The sequence below is a fragment of the Vanellus vanellus genome, assembly GCF_965231255.1.
Source record: "Vanellus vanellus genome assembly, chromosome: 25".
NCBI lineage: Eukaryota > Metazoa > Chordata > Aves > Charadriiformes > Charadriidae > Vanellus > Vanellus vanellus.
The window spans coordinates 3,461,240-3,484,676 of record NC_138930.1 but is presented as its reverse complement, the minus strand read 5'-3'; the positions used below and the strand labels follow the sequence as shown (position 1 = coordinate 3,484,676).

Below are 23,437 nucleotides of genomic sequence, written 5' to 3'. Positions count from 1 at the left end.
GGGTGTCCCGGAGGTAAGAAGGTGCCGAGGCGGCGGTGGGGGAGTCGCCTCCGGTAAACGGGCGTTTATTGGGGCCGCGGGGTACAGACCGCGGGCGGCCGCATGCATGGCCGTGGGGGGGGAGGGGGGGGCACCCGCCGCCCCCCACCCTATTTACAGCCTGCCACCCCCCCCCCCCCCCTTGGGGACCCGCCACCCCAGGGCCGGGCAGGGGTGGCACCGAATGGGCACCCTTTGCCAGCAGAGAGTGGGTTCGGTGGGGACCCCCCCAGCCCCAGTGGTGCCCCCACACCCCGGCTGTGCTTTCCAGGAGAGGGGAGCCGGGGGAGGATGGATGAGTTCCCCCCCCCCCCCCTCCAAATCTGGCACTGGGCAGGGGTTGACCCCAGGCCGGGGGGTTGTGTGCCCTCTCCCCAGATAACACACATATTTGGGCCCCCACCCCGAATGTTCACTGTGTCCCATCTCCACAACCAACGCACCTCGGTGGGGTGGCACCCCCCGGACAGGTGTCCCCAGGGTGGTGGCAGCACCCACAAGCCCCCCCCTCTTCCCCCCCCCCCAGTGCAGCTGATGGGTCCGAGGGGCTGCGGGGTGGGTGGGGGGCACAGCCCTGCTCTGCCTCGACCGTGCTCCATGTCCGTGCGTCCATCCTGCTGCCTCCCAGGGATACCCCCTCCCAGGGATCCGCGGTCCCTGGGTCCAGCCTGGGTAGGGGACGGGATGGACAGACACCCTCCCCCCCTGGCATCAAGCAGCCGGAGCGCGGGGCACTGCCCCATGCCAACCGCGGTCACCCCCAAACCCTACTCGGGGGCACCCAGGGGGTCCCTGTCCCCCCCCCTCCCCCCCATACCACCACCCATGCAGCATCTCACCCCGTGCCCGCAGCTCCTGCCCGGCCACCCCTCCCTGTCCCCAGGGAGCCGGGGGACCCCATGGGTGCCCTGGGTGGGGGAGGGGGACACACACATGGTGGGACCCTATTTTCCCGAGGGAGTCCGCTCCACGCCGTAGCGCAGGAGGTGGTGCAGGTCCGTCAGCGCCCGCGGGGGCCCGGCGCTGGGTGCTCGGGGCGTCGTGCCGTGTCGCCCGTAACCGCCCGCCGACGCCTCGCCGCTGTTGAACGTGTGGTTCCTCTTGAGGTGGGCGCCGGGGCGGCCCGTGCCATTGTTGGCGTTGAAGTTCAGCTGGTCGGGGTGCCAGGGCGGCCCCTCGGTAAAGTCTCCCCCCTCCCCGCCCGGTGCCGAAACCACCCGTCGGCGATCGGGGCTGGGGTGCGGCGTACCGGCGAAGTCACCGTAAGAGTTGCGGGGTGGGCGGCGGGTGCCGGCGGGTGGGTGCTGTCGGGTGCGGGGACCCTCCTGGGGGTCCCGACCCCAATGCCCGTCACCCGAGGAGTCGCTGAGTTCGGCCTCCAGCTCCTGGTCCACCAGGATGGCGTGGCAGGAGAGGGGGATGCCACGAGCCGAGCGGCCGGAGCCGGCGTGCAGCCGACCGGCGCCGGCGGCGGTAGTGCCGGATCCACCGGGGTCCCGCAACGCAGCGTTGATGATGTTATGACTCTGCTCCCAGGTGCAGTTTTGGAGGGCGCCGGGGCAGCGTTTTTGCTGCAACGGGGTCTGCTCTGGCGTGGGCAGGACCCCCGAGTCCAGGTCGTGTTGGGTGACCTTCCCCAACTCCTTGGGCCAACCGTTGGGCATGAGTGGGGCCAGCAAGGCGCCGGGTTGCCCGCCGCGCGCCCGCCGCTCGCCCAGCCGGCTGACGCTCACCACCGACTCGCTGTGTGCCAGGATGGTCTCCTTGTCCTTGCGGCGCGCCAACTCCTTGCGGTCCCGGTGGCCGATGAACCAGCAGACGCTGAAGCCGGAGATGACGGCGCCGATGACGAAGGCGGCTACGGAGGAGATCACCAACAGGTTCACCGATACCAGTCCGTCCGGCTCGTCCACGAAGCTCTCCGTCACCAGCCCTGGGTGATGGCGGGGGGGGGACACGTCAGGTGACGGCCAAGGTGGGAGCCCGGCAGTGCCACCACCGTGTCCCCGAGCCCCGTCCCTCCCCTGCACTCACCCTCACACTCGCCCAGGTGGGACGTGCTGCCGCCTGCGATGTCCTGCTCGAAGGCCACCCTGGGGGGGTGCAAATTGGCGGGGGTCAGCCGGTCCCTAACGGCCTGGCAGAGGGCTCCCGGCTTGTTTTGGCAAGCGATGAGTTTGCTGGGTCTCAGCGGTAGGGGAGTTGTAGGAGGTGATGCTCTCTGGGGAGCCCACTGTCCCCCCCCTCCCCAGTGTCCCCCCGCCCCGGGCCTGGCAGCGTTACCTGGGACTGGGCTCCAGGAAGACGCAGGAGCCCTCGGGCGTCCAGCCGCAGTAGGGGTCCCGGCTCCCGAGGCAGTTCCTGGCAGGGAGCAGAGACGTCAGGATCAGCCCCGACATGGGGGGAGGATGACGACACCCCAGACCCCCCCACGCGGGACCCTGACCCCACACCATGCCGTGCCTCAGTTTCCCCTGGCTGTGCTCCCGGCCGTGCTGAGCCCATCCCAGCCAGATCCCAGCACAGGGCAAATTCCTGGGATGTGAAGGTAACCCCTCCCTGCTCCTTGCATACCCCTCCCTCCCATGCAGCGAGCCCTGGCCACCCCGGGGGGGGGGGGGGGGGCTGAGACCGGCGCACTCACTTCATGCAGCCCGAGTGCTGCTGGCAGCGAGCCACGGGCACCCTGGCCACGCATGGGGGGAAGGCCAGCAGCAGGGACCCCGCCGCCTTGTCCAGCTCCAGCCCCAGGAGCCGCCGCTCGTCCTCCGTGTCCCGGCCGCACCTGGGGACAGGGCAGAGCTCAGTGTGACCCTGGCCCTGGTCCGTGCCTGCCCACCGTGGAGCCGGCCCCAGCGCAGGCTGCTCCAGAGGAGAGCATCTCACTCGTCCCCCCCATCCCCTTCACCCACCCACTCCTTGCATCCCTCTGACCCAGCCCCTCCATCCATCCATCCATCCATCCATCCATCCATCCATCCATCCATCCCTCCCTCCCTCCCTCCCTCCCCAACCACTTCATTCATCCTCCCCTGTCACCTTGCAACTGTCAATCAATCCCTCCCTAAACATCTCATTCACCCACCCATCCATCCATCCATCCATCCATCCATCCATCCATCCAACCACTTACACACCCACCTACCCATCTATCCATCCATCCATCCATCCATCCATCCATCCATCCATCCATCCATCAACCCACCTGCCCACCCATCCAACCACTCACCCAAACATCCAATCACTCAACCATCCATCCAACCACTTACCCACCCACCCATCCATCCACCCACCTGTCCATCCATCCAACCACTTACACACCCACCTGCCTCCCCACCCACCCATCCACCCATCCATCCATCCACCCATCCATCCATCCATCCATCCATCCATCCACCCACCCACCCAACCATCCATCCATCCACCCATCCATTCATCCAACCACCCATCCAACCACCCATCCATCCACCCACCCACACATCCATCCAACCAACCATCTGTCCAACCAACCATCCATCCACACATCTGACCACCCCCACCCATCCCTCCCCTCCCTCCCGGCACCCCAGTACCCACCTCCCAGGCTGGTAGGTCTCAAACTCCTCCAGGAAGATGCTCTGGCTGCCGGGGGCAGCGGGTGAGGGACTGGTGCTGGCATTGGGCTGGATGAGGAACTTGAGGACAGTGCCCGTGCTGGAGCCCAGGAAGACCACGGTGTGGTTCCCCCATGGCCCCGCTGCATTGTCCACCACAATCTTGCGGAGCTGGTACCTGCGTGGTGTGAACAGAGCAGGCGTTGGGATGTGCAGGAGCTGTATGTCCTCAGGGAGAGGGAAACTGAGGCATGGTGGGGGGCTGGGACCCTCCACATGGATGGATAGGCTGTGGCTGGCCCAGAGCCCGGAATCCCCAGGGAGCGCGAGGGGCCGTGCAGATCCCAAATGGAAACTCATCCAGACCCTGGCCAGGACCCAGCCCAAGTCCCGCCCAGGAACCAGCCAGACCCATCCCAGATCCCACCCATGACCTGTCCCAGACCCCACTCAGGATCCTGCCCACATCCTGCCTGGATTCCACCCAGATCCCCGCTGGGACCCCGCTCAGATCCCACCAAGGAACCAGCCCAGTTTCCCCCAGTCCATAGGCAGGATCCCAGCTGGTCCCCATCCCTACGTCCCCATCCCAGCCTTGTGTCCCCATCCCAGTCTCGTGTCCCCGTCCCCAGCCCTGCATCCCCGTCCCCAGCCCCGCGCACGCCCCGGCTGCCCTGCCGGCGGGAGGCTACAGCCCGAGAGCGCCGCTTGATTAATTCCCCATCAAGCAGCAATTAAGGCAGATTTAATTAGGACGAGACGATCTTGACTGCAAAGTTTATGAGATTTATCAGGTCTCCTGGTGCTCTCCTGGTGCTGGCACGCACAGGCAAGGGTAGTGCGAGAGGCTCCGACCAGCAGCCCCCAGCAGCCCCCAGCACCCCCCAGTACCCCCCAGCCCCTCCCTGGACCAGATCCCACCCCGGGGCTCTCACCGGCTCATGGTGCGGAGGATCCAGGGCGCGTTGCCCAGGGACGGCACCGCCTCGTCCATCAGCGGGTGCGTCTTGACGAAGTTGAGGATCTCGTCGGGGAAGGCGCTGGAGGAGTTGTAGCGCATCCCCGGGGACGCGCAGCACCCGGGCCTGCGGCCGCGGCACAGCTCAGCGTCCCCACGGCCACGCTGGCCCTGTTCCCAGCCCTGCCTGTCCCCAAACCTGCCACCACCAGCCCTGCCTGTCCCCAGCCTTATCCCCAGCCCAGCTGGTACTAGCCCTGGCTGCCACTGTTCCTGTCCCCAGCCCTGTACCCATCCCCATCCTCATCCTCATCCTCGTCCTCATCCTCATCCTCATCCTCATCCTCATCCTCATCCTCATCCTCATCCCCATCCTCATCCTCATCCTCATCCTCATCCCCATCCTCATCCTCATCCCCATCCCCATCCCCTCTACCCTTCCTGCTGGTGTGAGCCCTGACTGTCCTATCCCTGTCCCCATCCCATGCCCATCCCCATCCCCATCCTCATCCTCATCCCCATTCCCTCTACCCTTCCTGCTGGTGTCAGCCCTGACTGTCCTGTCCCCATCCCTGTCCCTTTCCCCATCCCCACCACCGTCTCCACTAGTACCAGCCCTTGACAACCCTGTCCCCGTCCCTGTCCCCATCATCATCCCCATCCCCGACCCCACCACCCTCTCTGTAGGTACCAGCCCTGATCAGTCCTCTCTTCGTCCCTGTCCCCATCCCTGACCTTACGGCCATTCCCATCACTCTTCCTGCAGGTACCAGCACTGGCTGTCCCTGTCACCACCCCTCTACCTGTCCCCACCATCATCCACGTCCCTGTCCCCACCACCCTCCTGCAGATACCAGCCCCAATCATTCCTGTCCCCACCCCTGTCCCTGTCTCCATCTCTGCCCCTATACCTACTTCCATCGCTCTCCCTGGCTGACCCTGTCCCCATCCCTGTCCCCACCTCCACCCCCGTGCCCCTTCCTGCTGGTCCCAGCCTGGCTGTCCCAATCCCTGTCCCCGCAGCGGGTCACCCACCGGGGCTTCGGCACCATGTCCTCGGGCACAGGCGTCCAGATGGACTCAGGTGATTTCTGCTCCCGGAAACGTCCCTCGAAAACAGCGGCCACTTGGGTCATGTCGAAGGCGCAGACGGCCGAACCGGGGATGCTGAGGGGACACGGGCACGGGGTGAACACCTCAACCCATCCCCCATGTCCCCCACGGGCACTGGGACACACAGGGGGGGTCCCAGCTCCAGGGGTCTCGGTGGGGCACAAGAGGGTCTGACCTGTTGGTGGGCGTAGAGAAGACGGCCAGCACCACGGGGCGCCCGTCCAGCTCCAGGATGTCCGTCACGGCTTGGATGACGTTGAAGTAGAAATGCGAATCACCCGGCACGGAGCAGTTGAGCCGGGCCTTGAGGAAGGAGGTCCACTGCTTCTCCAGCACCCGCTGTGAGCCCCCCATGTCATTCTTGCACACTCGGGCCACCCGTGACACCACCACCTACGGGATGGACACCCATCACCACCTGGTACCCAACCCTGATGGCTGTCCCCTTGTTCCTGTCCCCACTCTGGGTTTCTTGGGCCACCATGCAGATGTCTCCCACCTTCTCCAGGTAGTTGAACTCCATGGCGATCTCCCGAAAGAAGAAGTAGACGTGGCTTTTCCATTCCACGGCGTGCACGAAGTAGGGCTCTGTGGGGACAGCAGCAGGGTCAGGGATGTCCCAGGGTGGTGTCAAAAGGGACGGGGACCGGCGCCGTGTGGCGCGTGGTGGGCACCACGCCACGGGAGGCACCTTTGAACCATTTGGAGTCGTGCTTGACGGTGCGGAGGGTCGGGCTTTCCCCCAGGCTGCGGTAGATGACGGCGTCGATGGCCAGGAAATCCGTCACCGTGGCGGTGAAGAGCATCCCCCCTGCACGGGAGAGGGATGTCAGCCGAGCGCGGGGATGGCGGGCAGGGAGCCCGGCGCGTTGCCACCACTGACCTGTGAAGAGGGCCACGTTGGCGTGCTTGGGGTCGTAGGGACACCGGGCCATGCCGCTGATGTTGTCCCCGATGGGCTCCAGTGTGTCCATCTGTAGCGGGTGACACGGGGCCGTGAGCCGTGCCGCGCAGGCAGGAGCATCCCCTGCCCGCGGAGCTGGTCAGCCGGACACAGCCGGGGGTGACACGCGGGGTCCCGGGTGTCCCCACCCCCCTTGTCCCGGTGGTGGGGTGGGCGACTCACGCTGTAGTTGGCGCAGACGGGGTTGAAGGCGTTGGTGCCGCAGACGAAGAGCAGGCTCTCGTTCCGCACCAGCAGCACCTTGACGAAGTTACGGCACTCTGCCTGCGCCGGCGAGAGGGGACCGTCACCCCTCGGCACCCTGTCCCCGTCCCCATCCCCCCCGGGTGCCCCCACCCAGGCCCCCATCGCTGCGAGGGTCTGGCTTGGGGGTGTTTTCACCCCAAAATGGCATTTAGGGGACCTGGAAATTGGATTTCTGACACATTCTGGGCTGGGCCTGCTCTGATCCCGAAATAATTAATTACAAACCCAATTATCCCAGCGGCCGATAAATCAGGAAGCTACAACCGCTGGCGGGGAGCGGGGAGGCGGAGGGTGACACGGGGTGGGGGGGTTGGGGCAACTTGTCTGTGTGACACGGGGTGCAGAGTGTGCTCGGTCCCCACCGGGGGGGGGGTGGGGGGTGGGTTTCATGGGGTGCGGACCCCCACCCCAACCCCGTACCTCGTGTTTCCCCTTCATCCGGCAGATGCTGATGTCGTGCTGGTTCGAGCGCCACGTCAGCTTCTGGGGGAGACACACACACACACACACACACAAAACCCACCGTGGGGCTGGGGTGAAGCCACCAGCCCCCCCTGCCCCCCGGTGTCCCCCCCGGCACCCGCGGACTCGGCACTTACCCGGTGGTACCGCATCTCGCCGGTACCGGTGGGCTCCAGGCTGACGCGGTAGACGTTGTCCCTGGGGAGAGGGGGACACGGGTGTCACCACCCTGCGGGGCTCCCGGTGACGGTGCTGGGGGCACCCCGGGGATATGCCCCCCCAACGAGGCATGTTGGGGGGTGCAGGATCCACCACCACCCCACCGGGGAGATGTGGGGTGCTGGGGTGGGCCATGAGCATCACCGGGGCAGGGACAGCGCTGCTGGAGCCCCCTCACCCCCCACCCAGGGTGCCCCATGGCAGATTTTGGGGTGCCCCAGGGGTCCCTCCCCATCAAAGAGGGTTGGGGTGGGTGTTGGGTGGGAGGTTTTGGGGTGCCGCGGTTCGGACCTCTCCCCGATGAAGAGGGTCCGGTTGACCTTGAGGATGCGCTGGATGTTGAGGCGCTGGGTGCCCCCACCCTCGGGGCCGGCAGGGCGGCTCGTCCCGTGGCCCACGAAGACGGCGTAGTGCTTTACGTCTGGGGGAGGGGGGGGGGGCACACATGGAGGGGGTCACACGCTGTGCCGGGGCACCCCCACCCACCCCGGTTCCCCCAGCCAGCCGGGGCGACCGCCCTCACCCAGCCCTGCCCATGGGTGCCCCCTCTTGCCTTCACCCCAAAACCCCTTCCCATGGGTGTCCCCCTCCTGCCTTCACCCCAAAGCACCCCAAAATATTTTCCCCTGGGTGTCCCCCTCCTGCCTTCACCCCAAAACCTCTTCCCATGGGTGTCCCCTCCTGCCTTCACCCCAAAGCACCCCAAAACCCCTTCCCATGGGTGCCCCCCTCCTGTTTTCACCCCAAAACCCCTTCCCTTGGGTGCCCCCCTCCTGTTTTCACCCCCAAACCCCTTCCCATGGGTGTCCCCCTCCTGCCTTCACCCCAAAACCCCTTCCCATGGGTGTCCCCTCCTGCCTTCACCCCAAAGCACCCCAAAACCCCTTCCCCTGGGTGCCCCCCTCCTGTTTTCACCCCAAAACCCCTTCCCTTGGGTGCCCCCCTCCTGTTTTCACCCCCAAACCCCTTCCCATGGGTGTCCCCCTCCTGCCTTCACCCCAAAACCCCTTCCCATGGGTGTCCCCTCCTGCCTTCACCCCAAAGCACCCCAAAACCCCTTCCCATGGGTGTCCCCACCTGTCTTCACCCCTAAACCCTTTCCCCTGCGTGTCCCCCTCCTGCCTTCACCCCAAAGCACCCCAAAAGCCCTCCTCATGAGTGCCCCCCTCCTGCCTTCACCCCAAAACCTTTTCCCCTGGGTGTCCCCCTCCTACCTTCACCCTTCACCCCAAAACCTGTTCCCCTGGGTGCCCCCGTCCTGCCTTCACCCCAAAGCACCCCAAAAGCCCATCCCCTCTCCATGCTGAGCCGCGTGTCCCCCTCCTACCCGCCCCCCTTGCCCACCGATGTGGCACCCTGCCCCCCCCCCCCCCCCCCCGGGTGGGCACTCACAGTCCTCGGGGGCCACGGCGATGGGGCCGGGCTCTTCGGGGAAGGTGCCGCGGGCCGTCCTCTCCGCCGCCAGCAGGAGCAGCAGGACGAGAGGGACACGGGGTGGTGACCCCATGGTGTCCCCCGGCACGGGTGGGCACCCACCGCACCTGCGGGCAAGGGGAGAGGTGGGAGGGGGGGTGGGGGGCAGCACCCACCCGGACGCATGGGGTCCCTCCCCACCGCTTGACCCATCCGCACCCGAAACCCGTCACCGGTGTCGGGGTCCAGGGGGGGGGGCTCGGGGGGTGTGGGGGGTGGGGGGCTTAAGGCGGCGGTGCTGAGCCGATGCCGGCGGCGAGGGGCCGGGATGGGACGCGGGTGGGATCGGCGATAGGGATGCGAGTCCTTCCCCGGCGGAAGAATTTCAAATATGCTGGGAAAACCGGCCCCCGCGCCCCCAGCGCCTGCGCGGCTCCGCATTGGGGCTACTGGGCCCAAACTGGGGCTTTACTGGTGGTTCACGACCACCAACCCACAGGGGAACTGAGCCAGTGCGTGGTAGGGCTGGGGACATGGGGACACGGGGACATGGGGACATGGGGACGCGGGGACATGGGGGAAGACAGTGAGGCTTTTTCCCACTCGAAATGCCATTGGGATGGCTCGGAAAATCCCTGGGGACACACTGGAGCACCGCGTGCCATGGCACACCCCCTCCCCCCCCCCGACAGCCCCGATACCACTGCCACTGTCCCCCCACCGCACCGGGCCACCGTCACCGTCCTGCCGCCCGTCCCCGTGGGGCAGTGGGGACGGCGGTAGGGCCGGGTAATTAGCAGCCAGGCAGGGATTTAATTGATTATCAATTCCGTGAGAGCAGGGAGCGGGCTCGATCGAACCGTCGCCCTCCTGCCGCCGTGTCCCCTGCGGGGAGCGAGGACGGGTGACATTGTGCGGGGCTGGGGGTCACGGCGCCTGGACGCCGGGCAGCGCCAGCGGGGAGACTTGTCCCCATCCCCTCTGCAGTGTCACCGGCCCCGGGTGAGACCCGGCACTGTCCCCATCCCCGTCCCCTCGGCGATGTCACAGCCTCCGGGGACATCTGACCCCGACCCCACTGTGTCACAGCCCCCATGGATAGGAGGTGACCCCTGTAGGACCTGACCCTGGTGTCACAGCCCCTGGGGACAACTGACCCCATCTCCACGGTGTCATGGACCCCAGGGACACCTGACCCAGTCCCCACAGTGTCACAGCCCTCAAGGGACAACTGGCCCCATCCTCACAGTGTCACAAACCCAGGGACACCCACCTCATCCCCACGGTGTCACATCCCTCCAGGACAACTGGCCCCATCCTCATGGTGTCACACCCCCTGGGGACAACTGACCCCATCCCCGTGGTGTCACGGACCCCAGGGACACCCAAACCCATCCCCACAGTGTCACAGCCCCTCAGGAACATGTCCCCAAGGGCACAGACGCATTCACCTCCCTGGTGGCCTCCTGGGGATGGCCACGGCCACGCAGGGTCGGGATACCCAACCATGGGGACGGGTCCGTGCCTCAGTTTCCCCACCTGCCCAGGGAGCAAAGAGCACCGTCCCTTATTAATATTTTTTTTTTAATCTGTTTCTATTAAAAATAACCCACGGGTGGCTCAAAGAGCAAACCACGCCTCGAAGCCCGGCGCGGCTCAGCCGGTGACACAACCGCGGCAAACGCCAAAAGCAACCCGGAGGTTTGGTGTCGCCGAGTTCATGAAGAAGAGCGGGATGGGGGGGGGGGGGAGCATTTTTCCCCCCCAAAAAAGAGGGAAACGAGCTGTTTCTGGCACAGGCAGCTGCCGGTTTGTCACCCGCGGCGCGCCGCCACCGGCCCGGCTGCACCTATGGTGCAGCCGGGCCGGTGGCGGCGCGCCGCGGGTGACAAACCGGTTGGGATGTGCCCTATTCCCCCAGGTGCCAACCTGGAAATTCCTATTTTTTGATCTCTTTTTTTTTTTGTTTTGGTGCCCGAGCTGTTTCCTAAAAGCCATTAACAATTCAATTGTTGTAATTAAAGCTTCGCAGCCTTTTACCACCTGAGCTGAATTAGGGGGCGCCCCCAAAAGGCCCCCCCCCCTCCGCCCCCCCCCCATGGCGCCAAAGGGCTCCTCACCCAGCCTTGTTACCCAAACGAGCCATCCCGCTTGGGTAATGATGTCCCCACGCTGTCACCTCCCCCCAACCTGGCTGACACCAGCAGCACCCAAAAATCACCAAATTTAAGCATCCCCGTGGGGTCCCCAGACAGCAGAGGGGGGGGGACGGACGGACCCCAAAAACCAGCCCAAGGGAAAGGCTCAGCGTATATGAGCCACCTGAGAATCCACCCACGCCGGGTGGGATTTGGGGTGCAGGGTGGTCGTGTTGCAGTCTCTGGCGCCTGTAACCCCAAGCGGGGGGTCCGGTGTCACCGTGTGTCGTGTCCCGTCCCCCCCCCCCGCACCAGCCTGCGCGGTGACAGCGAGCGGGCACGGGGTAACCGGAGCCTCCGGCGACATAAATGCCTGCGATTGTGCGGGCAAAGAAAAGGCAGCGGGGAAAGGAGGGGGCTGGCAGGGAGGGGGACACGGTGGGGGGGGACGGGTGACAAACAGGGACCCATTCACGGCGGTGGCGGAGGAGAGGGGACGGTCATCGTGAGTGTCCCCGAGGTGACGGTGGGGAAACTGAGGCAGCGAGTGGGGAGAGAGCGGCCGTGCCGGGGATGCGCTGGGTGGTCGGGGGGGGGGGACACGGGACATGTTGGGGGTCTCTGACACCGAGTGGCTGAACAGCCTCGGTCACATCCCTTGTCCTCGTCCCTGCCGCAGCCCCCCACTCCGTGCCTCAGTTTCCCCATTTGAAAGCACACTCCACCATCACCCTCTGCACACAGCGCTTTGGGGGGGGGAAAGGGGGGGACAGCCGCTCACCCTGTCCTTCCCCCGACCCCCTCCCCCCAACACAGGAGTGATGGGGCAGGAAGGGGGTGCAACCCCCCAGTTTTGCCCCCCCCCCCATGCCCTAATTTCCAGGAGCAGTGATCCCCAAGAGCAGTGGGGTCCCTGCGACCCCAAAGAAGGGGCTGACAGCCGCCCCCCCATTGCCCTCCCAGGGATGGGAGCCCTTCCCCGTGGTGTCTGGGCACGACTCGTGTTCCACCCCCACCCCCACCCCAGCCCCCCCCCCCGGCACCCCGCTCTGCCCACCTGAGCTCCGCCGGCCACCTCCGCCACTGGCCCTATGGCACGGCCGCCGCTGGCAGGGGGGGTCCCAGACGCCTGCGTCCCATAGCTGGGGGTGGGTGTCCCCCCCCTTCCCAGGATGCCCCGACGGCGCTGGGGGCTCCGGCGTCCCGAAAGCAGCTCAGCTGTCACATAAGCCCCCCCCCACCACCACCACCCCCCACCACCCCCCTCTCCAGGGACCCCCAGGGCAGGGGGGGGGTCTGTGCCCCCCACCCGCGCCAGGTGGGAAGGTAGGGCTGATGTCACCGTAACCGGAGCCACCAACCCCCCTGGCAGCTGTCACCGCAGCCGGGGACCCGGGGAGGGGGGCGTGGGGGGGGAGGCCAGCCATGGGACCCCCCGAGCGGCACCGTGGGGGGGGTGGGTGTGTGTCCCCCCCATCCTCACCGGCCGTGGCTGCAGCCGGAGCTGATCCCGGCTCATTCCCATGGGATCCCAGATTCCATCCGCGCTGGCTCAGCCTCCCAACCGAAACCCATTAGAAAAGCACCGGGAAAGTGGGGGGGGGACACACACCGGGAAATGGGGGGGGGACGACGACATGACACACCAGGAAAGGGACACACACACTGGGAAACGAGGGAAACACCAGCCCTGAAATCCCTTAAAGTACGACTATTTTGGGGAACAACAGCAGTGGTGACCCAGCACAACCAGCCCCCAGCCCCTAATTAATCAGGGTTCGTTAGGAAACATCTGATGACATGGGGGGGGGGGGCACAGTATTATCTCAATATCTAAATAAATCCCTTCCCTTTCTCACGGGGCTAATGCCAGATTTTATTTGCTGTATGGGGTAATTTCCTTTAGAATGTACCCAATAAGCAATCAGCAATTAGATATGCTAATGAGACTCTTATAAGCAGCATTAAGGAAAGTGTCCCGTCCGTCCCCCCTCCCCCCCCCCCCCCACTGGCCAGCCCCCCGAAATGTGGGTCCCCAGAGCATCCCGTGCTCTGCGGGGGTGACACAGGGGGGCTCCATCACTGCCACAGGGGGGGGGTTGGGGGTCACCAGCATTAGCCCCCCCCCCCCGCCCAGAAATGGCTGCGGGGGGACCCCCCCCCCCCTCAACCCAGCTGCTGCTGCTGGGGGGGGGGCTCAGTGTCCCCCCCCCCCACTCCGGGTTTCCGTTCCGGGGCCGGTTCAGATGGCAGAGCCAGGAAGCAGCTGTCCCCACGGCGGGGATGGAGCAAATGTCACCCCGGCCACCTGGCACCGCGGGCTGGCCATGGCCCTGTCCCCTGCCATGTCCCGTCCCCCCCCCCCTCCACCAAGCAGCACCTCCCGGGGGGGGGAGGGGGGGGGCTGTAAGCAGTTTGCACCCCCAGAGCTGAGAGGATGCCAAGAGGATGAGGAGGGGACCGCAGCATCAGTGGGGTCCCCATGCGGGTGACAGGGAGAGGGGGCCACCAGTGTGGTGGCGGGGACACACACACACACACACACACACACACACACACACGACACACACAGCACCCACCATTTACCTTGGCGCTTCCGCGGCCCCGCCGGCGGCTCAAATGTCCCCCTGGGCCTCCCGCTCCGGTTACCGGCTCCGCTTACAGCTGCCGTTTATAGCCCCCGTCCCCGTCCCCGTCCCTGTCCCCTCCCCAGAGCCCACGACCGCCCCCCTCCCTCGAGTGGGGTCCCAGGGCCTCCGGGCTCCCCAGGACATCCCCGCGCACCACGGGGGGCCGACCCCCCGACACCGGTTACGGGGATGGTAGAGACCCCGCGGTCACTTTGGGTGGCTTTGTCCCCGCACATGTCACCCACCGCCAAGTGCCCAGGGGTGACACGAGCCACCGGGTGCTGCCAGCACCTTTGGCACCCGCCGGGTGACACCCATGGGTGCTGGGTGCTCCCGGCACGTCCCTCCCACCGCGTCCGGGCTGGTGGGTAGCCAGAGCCGCATGGTAATTTGCATATTAAATACATACTCATCTGCATATTAAGGATGGTTTCCTATCAAGGAGGTGTCACGCCTCACACCAAAATAAACTCCGTGGAGGGGACAGCGGGAGTGGCAAGGGGGGGGCACCCCAGGGGGCTGTTGTCCCCTCCAGTTCACAGCCTTTGTCCCCTGTCCCCAAGCACATGGCTGCCCTGTCCCCCTTCCAACTCACAGCCCTCGTCCCCTGTTGTCCCCCCCTGTTCACAGCCCTCGTCCCCTGTCCCCCCAGGATCCCCCTGTCCTGCTGGTCCCCTCCGAGGCACTTGTCCTTACAGACGCATGTCCCTCCTGTCCCCCCCAAGACAGTCACCCCCCCTTGTCCCCAAGGGCACTCGCTCCCTTGTCCCCAAAAGCACTCATCCCCCATGTCCCTCCTGCCCCCTCCAAGACAGCCATCCCCCTCCTCCCCCTTGTCCCCAGAGTCACACATCCCCCCTTGTCCCCAGAGACACTCACCCCCCGTGTCCTGCCCGGTCTCCTGTGCCACCCCAGAGCTCTGCACCCTCAGTGGGTCCCCTCGGGCTGCTGAGCCTCAGCCCGGCACCCCGCTGGGGCACCCGCATGGCCCCGGGGCCGCCCCAACCGTGGGCGGCCACAGACAGGTCCCGCTGGCAGGAGCAGGTCCGGCCGCTCTGAGTCACCGCTTCCGGCCTCGTGCCTCAGTTTCCCCTCGGCGTGGGAAAAGGGAGCCCCCTGCTCCCACCCCCAGCCTGGCCACCGCTCCCGGGAGCCCCCAACAAAAGCCCTGGACTGCACCTCCCCCCTGTGCACCCCAGGGTGCCCCGTCCCCAGGGTGTCCCTATCCCCAGGGAGCCCACGTCCCCAGGGTCTCCCATCCCCAGGGATCCCTGTCCCCAAGGAATCCATGTCCCCAGGGATTCATGTCCCCAGGGAGTCCACGTCCCCAGGGTGCCCTATCCCCAGAGATCTCTGTCCCCAGGGAGTCCATGTCCCCATGGTGCCCCATCCCCAGAGATCTCTGTCCCCAGGGAGTCCATGTCCCCAGGGATCCCTGTCCCCAGGAAGCCCCATCCCCAGAGTGCTCCCAACTCTAGGGTGTCCTATCCTCAGGGACCCTCATCCCCCGGGTGCCCTCAACCCCAGGAGCCCATGTCCCCAGGGTCTCCCATCCCCAGGGATCCCTGTCCCCAGGGAGTCCCTGTCCCCATGGTGTCCTGTCCCCATGGTGCTCCATCCCCAGGGATCTCTGTCCCCAGGGAGCCCATGACCTCAGGCTGCCCCCAACCCCATGGAGCCCATGTCCCCAGGGTCTCCCATCCCCAGGGTCCCCCCCAACCCCATGGAGCCCATGTACCCAAGGTGCCCTGTCCCTAGGGTGCCCTGTCCCCAGGCGGGCAGGGGGACGTGCAGCTCCTGGTTCCACCCCAACAGCCAACATGCAAACCCAGCGCCGCATGGGAGACCCTACAATAACAAACCAGTGTGTTTACACCCCGCTCCATGCGGGAACCCTACAATAACAAAACCAGGGCACGGAGCCCAGGTGGGAGGTTGTCATATGCACCCACACCTGTCAGAAACAACCCCAAAAAACCCACCCCGAAACAACCCCAATCCCGAGAAAGCAACCCTACAATAACAAACCCACGGATGCCAGCAGCCGGGGAGAGGCAGAGGCGGCGGAGGAGGTGCCGGGGAGGCCGGCAGCAAACGCTCAACCCCTCAGCCTGCTCATTTTTTAAACCTTAATAAAGTTTAGTCGTTGGTTTTGATGGGTTTATTTCCATTTCGGGCTCCCCCGCGCCGGCCGCGCTCGGCTGCTCTGCTCCGGTCGGGAAAAAGGGGCTTTTAATTGCTGCAAACCCCGGCGCCGGCGCCACGACTTCAGATTTCTACGCTTCAAAACACTTATTTGTAGTTAAATAAGATGAAATATCCCGTCCGCTCGGTGAAAGGGGCTGAGGGTGGGCGCTACGGGGGTTGCAGTCATCCGGGGTCCCCGCTGTGTCACCGTCCCCAACATCACGCTGTCCCCGAGGTGGTGGTGACCGCGGAGCTGCCACCCGGGGTGCGGTCCCGGGGCACCCGCTCTGCGAACCCCCCCTCCCTCCCCCACACCTCCTGGGGACACCGAGGGATGGTGACACCCCTGGGGACAGATGGGAGCCACAGGGGGGTGACACCCAACGCCCCCGTGAGCCACCAGCACCCCGACACGGGGCACCCCGCGCCCCAACAGGGCTGTGGGATGCGCCAGAGCCGGGCCAGCGTGGGTGCCGGGTGCTGGCACTGCGGCACTGCCGGGGTGTGGGATGGGACGTGGGATGCGGAATGGGGTGCGGGATGGGATGCGGGATGCCGGGTGGGATGTGAGACGCAGGATATGGAGAGGGATGCAGGACGCGAGGTGGGATGCAATGTGGGATACAGGCTGGGATGCAGGGTGGGATGCGGGATGCAGGGTGGGATGCAGGATGGGATGCGGGGTAGGATGGAGGATGCAGGCTGGGATGTGAGATGGAGGGTGGGATGCAAGCTGGGATGCGGGATGCTGGATGGGATGCAGGCTGGGATGCAGGATACAGGATGGGACACGGGATGCAAGATGGGATGCAGGGTGGGATGCAGGATGCAGGCTAGGTTGCAGGCTGGGATGTGGGATGCTGGATGGGACGCAGGCTGGGATAAGAGATGCAGGCTGGGATGCGGCATACAGTGTGGGACGCAGGGTGATATGCAGGATGCAGACTGGAATGTGGGATGCAGGCTGGGTTGCAGGCTGGGATCCGGGATGCTGGATGGGATGCAGGCTGGGATGAGGGATGCAGGATGGGACACGGGATGCAGGCTGAGATGCAGGGTGGGATACAGGATGCAGACCAGGATGCGGGATGCAGGCTGGGATGCCGGATGGAGGCTGGGATGCAGGCTGGGACGCGGGATGCTGGATGGGATGCAGGCCGGGATGCGGGATGCCAGCGGCGGCGCGGAACAAAGGGCCATTGTTCGCAGACGCGCGCCCAGCGCCGCCGCCTCCGCGCTGGCCGCCTCGCCGGAAGGTCAGGTGTTTCCTCGCTGCCCTCGAAACGGCTCCTTGTTCTCCTGCCAGCGCCGGCACAGCCCCCTCGGCCGCCGGCACCCACCAGGCCGGCACAGCCACGGTCCTCTCGCCACCGCTACCGCCACCGCGTGCTCCCGGCCACTGGCACCGCAAAGCTGACAGCAGGATGGGTGACAGAGGTCCCCATCCCCCGGGTGGCCCCGCCAGATGTGCCGGGTGTCATCTGTGCGGGAGTGCGTGTGCACCACGTGTCGTGTGTGTGCGGGTGGCGGTGTGTGCAGCGGGTGTCACACGTGCACGCCAGTGTGTGTGTACCAGCTGTCACGCGCGTGCAGGTGTCAGCACAAGCGCCGGCTGGCACACGTGTGCAGGCGTGTGGGCACCAGGTGTCGTGTGTGTGTGCTGGTGCCCGTGCACTGGGTGTCATCGCTGTGCAGGTATGTGTGCACCACGTGTCACATCTGTGTAGGTGTTGCTGTGTGCACGCGTGTCTGGCACGTGTGTGTGCGCACTGTTGCGTGTGTGCAGGTCAGCACGTGCACTGGCTGTCACGTATGCGCTGGTGTGTGTGCGCTACACATCATGTGTGTGCAGGTGTTGGTGTGTGCACCGGCTGTCATGTATGTGCTGGTGTCTGTGCACCGGCTGTCGTGCGTGTGGGGTGTACAGGGACGGGTGTGCACAGGAGCGATGCGTGTGTTGGTGCACACAGGGCTCTGTGTGTGTGTGTGTGTGCGTGCGCCAGCTGTGTGTATGGGGCTGTTGTGCACACGTGAGGGTACGCACACGTCTGCGCACAGGGCTGGTGCACGCACACACGCGTGTGCACGGGGCTGTCACACACACGTGTGGGGGCGTGCAAGCAGCAGGGGCTGCGCAATGACTGGGGCGCTGGGGGGGGGGGGGGGGGGGGAGCAGAGCACCCCCCGAGCCGGGCAGGATCAGGCCCTGCGCGGCGCTCCCGGGCTATTCCCAGCGCTGACCTCACTCCCCGTAAGGTGACATGAAGGATGCGGCGCAGCCGGTGCCGGGGCAGCTGCCGGGGTTATTTGCAGCTCCGCGTTCCCTACCTGCTGCCCTGGGCAGGATCCGGCCCCACGCAGCGCGGGGCGAGGACGGCTCCCAAACCTCCCAAAATCTCCTTTTTAACGCTTCCCAATTTCCCGGCGCTTGATCTCGCTGTCCCCCGGCGGGAGATGATGGATGGGGCTGATAATAAAAGCCAGTTATGTTCCCACCGCCAAAACCGGAGCCGGATCCGGTCTCTCCGGGGAGCACGTGGGTGCTGCCGCCGCCACCTCTTCCCATCCCACCCTCCTCCAGCGCCTCGGGTTTGTTTTCGGCGCTGGGGCCGGGGGTGGCTGCCACCCCCCACCCCCGCCGTCCCGGTCCCCAGCTACTGCAAAGCCACATGCTGTCCCCCGCTCCGTGCCTCAGTTTCCCCACCCGATGCCTGAGCGCCCCCCAGGCAGCCACAGCCCCATATCACCCCACCGAGGACGTGCCCACAGCCACCGCTCCCCCAGGGCCACCATGTCCTGTCTGTCCCCACCCCCCCCACACCCCCCACCCCCCCTCCCCGATCCACCCGGCACCAAACCCAGCACCGATCTCAGCCGCGGCGCTGCCGGGTTTGATGAGATTATCCCAGCGGGTGGGATTACATAGGGAAGAGCCGGGGATTAGCCACGGCGCATCGGCACGCCGCCGCCGCCACCACCGCGGCCGGCCTTGCCACCAGTGGGCCGAACCGGGCTGAACTGGGAGGAACTGGAACCGAGGTGTGACTGCCAAGTCCTGGGGCTGGGGTCCCCCGGGACCTCCTTCGGGGACCGGTGGCTTCACCGGCCGCTCTTTAATTAACCAGCTGAAGGGAAGCGGCACAAAGAGATGAGAGGGATCTTTTTTTCCCCCTTTTTTTTTTTTTTCTTTTTCTTCTCTTTTTTTTTTTTTTTTTAATTTGACAAAATTGTAATTAAATAGGGAGTAAAATCCTGTTAGCACAAGGCAGCCCCGCTGGGATCTCCTCCGCGCCAGACGATCGCTCTTCCTCTCCCTCCCGCCTTCGCGTAGGGAATCGAAACCTCCATCACCCCTTTTCGGGGGACGCAACCGAAGCCTGAAAGTCCCCGGGGACGAGCCGGGGGGGTCCCCAGGGCCACCGGGTCCCCTCTGCGGTGGGACCGGGTGCTGCCGGGGATACGGCAGCATCCTTTTGGGTACCACGTTCCGGCAGCCACCTCAATCTCCATCCTGGGGATGGAGGGATGGGAAGAAGAGATCCTGGAGCAGCCGGGACGCAGAACCTGCCATGCCGGCGGCGATCGGGTGATGCCGGCGGCGATTGGGTGCAAACAGGTTAAGCCGGCGCAGCGGCACAGCCCAGATGGAACCGGGCTTGCTCTTGGTTTTCTTTACTACTATTTATGTTGCCGAACGCACACCGGATTCCACCGCGCCGGCACCACCGCGAAACCATCCCACCCAGAGCCGCTGGCAACCCGCTTGCCCGGCACGGCCAGAGGTGCCGGCACAGGGAAAGCCACCAGCGCGCAGCCGGTAGGAAAACCTCAGCGAAGGCAACGCCGGGAAATAGATACGGCCAGAGCGGCCCCGGCGCGGGAGATGCACCGAGGGGCCGGCGCAGCTCAGCCCACTGAAAAATTAAATCTCATCCAAACTGGCAGGTTTAATTAAAAATATTCGAGCTTGTCTAAGGATACAAACCGCGTCCGGCACTGCAGCAGGAATCTGCATCCAGCTCCGGTACCCGGCGAGCATCGCGCCTGCACGGGCCTCGCGGCCGGACTCGGCATCCCCGGCACCGGTCCGGCAGAGCTGGTGGGAAGAGCTCTCCCAGGAGCCACTGGTTTAACTGGGAGCCAAACCATCACGTGGCATGTGCAGAGCGAGGGATGCCGGCTCGGAGGGCGTGCGAGGGGAACGGTGACACCCAGCCTGGCGCGTCACCACCCTGCCCCGTGACTTCGGGCTCCTGGCAGGGCTCGGAGGGCTGCGAAGCCCCCGAAAACCGCCTGGTTTAGGGAGAGCGCCGGGGTCCCCGCAACCCCTCGCTGCTGGGGGCGGCTCCGCCGTGGGGAGCGGCACACCCGCACGCCTGCACACGCTTGCACACGCCTGCACACGCACGCACGGCCACCTCCAGCCCTCCGCGGTCACCGGGCAGCGCAGCCCAGTTTGCCGGTGGCTTTTGCCGCTGCCGGGACTCAAATTTGGTGATTTCCTTTTGTTTATGGGAACGGCAGGGAAAATATCTCGGGAAGTGGCTGCCGGAGGGGGGGAGAAAGGAGCCGTCTCCCCCACAGCCGAAACACCGGTGGCACCATCACCGCTGGCGGGGGCTGAGCTGCCCCCCAGCATCCTCAGAACCCAAATCCCACCCGCTCCCCCCCCAGGGACCACCACCAACCCCCCCACCCCATGCACAAAACATCCCCCCCCTCCCCGCTGCAGCCACGTGCCCCGGTGACAGCGGTGACCCAATTCCCGTGTCACCCTGGGGACGCTGCAAAAGGGGCATCGCTGCTCAGCACCCGCCTGGATGCGGCCCCCAGCACCCAGCGGGGACACACACCCACAAACACCACCCCATGGCTCGGGGGGGGGGGGGACGGGACGGGACAGGGAGGGGGGGACAGTGTGGGCAGGGTCCTGGCACCCAGGGCCAAATCCTGCACCCTCCGGCTGCGCACAGAGCCAGGAGCTGCCCTCTAGTGTCACCAGTCCCAGCCCTAAATTGTGGTTAAAATTGCCGGGAGGGGGCTACAGAGGGGGGGGGGGTGTCCCCCCAAATCAGTGCACCCCTTCCCCACGGCTGTCGTAGCAGGACAGGGTGGGGGGGCTCAGCCACCTCCCCCTCGGAGCAGGATCAGACCCCATCGGGGCACCCCAGATCCGAAGAGATTGGGGTGAAGGCGCTGGAGTGGGGCCCCGGGGGGGGGACAGGACAGTGGTGCCACACGTGCCACCGTCGTCCCCACCTCTCCCAGGCGCTGGGGACAAGCAGAGGTGGGTGTCCCCGAGGGGGGGGGGTGGCGCTCATGGCATGTCTCCCCCCAACTTGCTCCCCAGGGTGGGTGGAAGGGTTGGGTGCAGCACCCAACACCGGGGTGGGGGGGGTCTCCCCTCTGCACCCCCCCCCCCCAGCGGCTCAGGGCCTCGGGGGAAACTGAGGCACGGCAGGAGGCAGAGCTCACCCAAGGTCACCCCGAGCTGACGGCGCAGCCCCACGGCCCCCCCACCCCGCTCCCCTGGGGGGTGCTGGACCCCCCCAAAAGCCATCGAGAGGGGGGAAGAGGGGCCAACTGGGGCAGGTGGGGGGGCCAGCACCCCGACGGCTCTGGGTTATGTGGGAGCGAGGGAGGCCAGGCCTGGGGGGGCTGGGGGGGGGGCGTCTTGGGGTCGGGGGGTGCTCAGGACACCCTGGAGTGAGGGCGACCAGGCAGGATTTGGGTCGGGCTCAGCACACACCCCCCCCCCCCTTATTTTCCAAATTTGAAGACGGCGCGACGGTACTGAGCCCCAAAAGGGGGGGACGGGCTCCCCCCAGCCGCTGCCTGCACGGGGCTCCACGGCGCTGCCCTCATGCCGGGGGGTGACAGCCCCCCCAACACCCCCCCCCGTGCACAGGGGTTGCCCCACTTCTGCCAGCTCTGACCCCTGCCCCCCCCAGCTCTCGTCCCCACCAAGTTACAGCTCCAGTAACACAGAGTCACTGTCACCCCCCACCCTCCCAGTTTGTGATGGCTCTTCCCCCCCTCCCCCCAGCCCTGCAGGGCTATTTTGGGGGGTGGGGGGGAATCACCCCCCCCCCCCTCAAGCTGAGCCCTCACTGCTCCCCTCTGCCCTTTCGGGGGCTGCATTAGCCAGGGCCCCCCATTTCAGCCCCTCCGCCCCCCCCCGCCCAGCAGAGGCTGCATTGGGGGGGGGGGGGGGAGGCACAAACCAAGACCCCCCCTTTTCCTGCCCCCCCAAAAAACAACAAGCCCTGACTGCTTCCCAAAGTGTCGGCGGAGGCAAAACGGAGCCCGAGATGAAGCAGGGAGACCCCCCTACCCCCCCCCCCCGCCATCTCCATCCTTCCAGCCCAGGGCCCCCCCTCCCCGGCCCCTCAGCACCTCGAGCCCATCACCGTGTCCCGGGGCTGGGGGGGGAATTGGGGGGGTCGGGATGCCGGTCCGGGGTGCTGATGGGTGGGATGGGGACGTGGGAGGGGATGGGGGGTGGGTCTGGGTGCTGGGTGGAGGGGATGGGGGGGTGGGGGAGTGCGAGATTGAGGTGCTGGGGGGGGCTCAGGGGTGCGGGAGGGGAAGATCGGGGTGCTGGGTTGGGGAGAGGGGTGCAGGATCGGGGTGCTGGGGGGAGCCGGGGGTGGGAGATCGGGATGTTGCGGGGGGAACAGGGTGCTGGGGGGCAGACCAGGGCACTGGGGGGGACGCCATGGTGCTGCGGGGGAGGGGGGGCACAAAGGTGCTGGGGGAGGGAAGGGGGTGCAGGAACAGGGTGCGGGGAGGGGCTCCGGGGTGCGGGGGGTGGGCTGGGGGGGCACAGAGGCTCGCCAGGGTGCCGGGATGGGCTGGGGGGGGGGGCGGGATGGATGTGGTGGGGGTGCCGGGGGGGGAGGATCGGGGTGCGGGGGGGGGGGGGCACCCCAGGAGTGCCGGGGTGGAGGTGGGGATGCAGGATGGAGGTGCTGATGGGGAGGGGGGGGCGCGGTGCGGGGGGACCTCAGGGTGCGGGGAGGGGGGGAGAAGGGAGAGGGGTGCGGGTTGGGGGTGCTGAGGGTGCCGGGGGGATGGGGGGGGGGGGCGGGGGGGCCCCTCCAGCCCGTGACCCTTCAAGGTTCCGCCCGCTCCGCCCGGAGCCGCTAACAAAAGCGCCGCTTCCCAATGCAGCAACCGGCGGCGGCGGGAGGGGGGGGGGAGAGCTGGTGGGAGGGGGGGGCACCCCCTTTCCCTCCTATCCCCCCCCCCCCGAAGCCCCCCGGATGGGGCAACCGATGGAGGGGGGGGGGGGGGGGGGGGATAAACCCGGTGGACCGGACCGCATCGCCGCGGGGGGGAGGGGGTGGGGGGGGCACCGACCGCGTTCTTACCTCCGCCGTCCCGGGGGGGAGGAGGGGGTGTCCGGGGTGTGGGGGCGACACAGCGTTGGGGGGGGGGGGGGAAGGGCACCGCGCACCTGCGGCCGCCGGTAG

At 66.5% G+C, this 23,437-nt stretch overlaps 1 protein-coding gene across 3 annotated transcripts; it reads right to left on the bottom strand.

Moving 5' to 3' along the window:
* Nucleotides 1–68: 68 nt before the first annotated feature.
* Nucleotides 69–23,437, bottom strand: SEMA6B (semaphorin 6B). 3 transcript variants are annotated; one of them, XM_082495538.1, is made up of 17 exons: nucleotides 13,732–13,776; nucleotides 8,987–9,135; nucleotides 7,886–8,015; nucleotides 7,513–7,573; nucleotides 7,334–7,396; nucleotides 6,830–6,931; nucleotides 6,587–6,677; nucleotides 6,395–6,514; nucleotides 6,203–6,291; nucleotides 5,879–6,096; nucleotides 5,626–5,757; nucleotides 4,568–4,717; nucleotides 3,616–3,810; nucleotides 2,684–2,824; nucleotides 2,323–2,400; nucleotides 2,074–2,132; nucleotides 69–1,972 (listed from the first exon to the last, which is right to left on the bottom strand). In XM_082495538.1, exons 2-17 carry the CDS (start codon nucleotides 9,099–9,101, stop codon nucleotides 984–986), a joined length of 2,733 nt encoding a protein of 910 aa, XP_082351664.1. In that variant the 5' UTR covers nucleotides 9,102–9,135; nucleotides 13,732–13,776; the 3' UTR covers nucleotides 69–983. The 3 variants fall into 3 exon arrangements, with proteins under 3 accessions (XP_082351664.1, XP_082351663.1, XP_082351662.1); XM_082495537.1 differs by lacking the exon at nucleotides 13,732–13,776 and adding an exon at nucleotides 23,336–23,437 and having other exon boundaries at nucleotides 6,395–6,677; XM_082495536.1 differs by having other exon boundaries at nucleotides 6,395–6,677.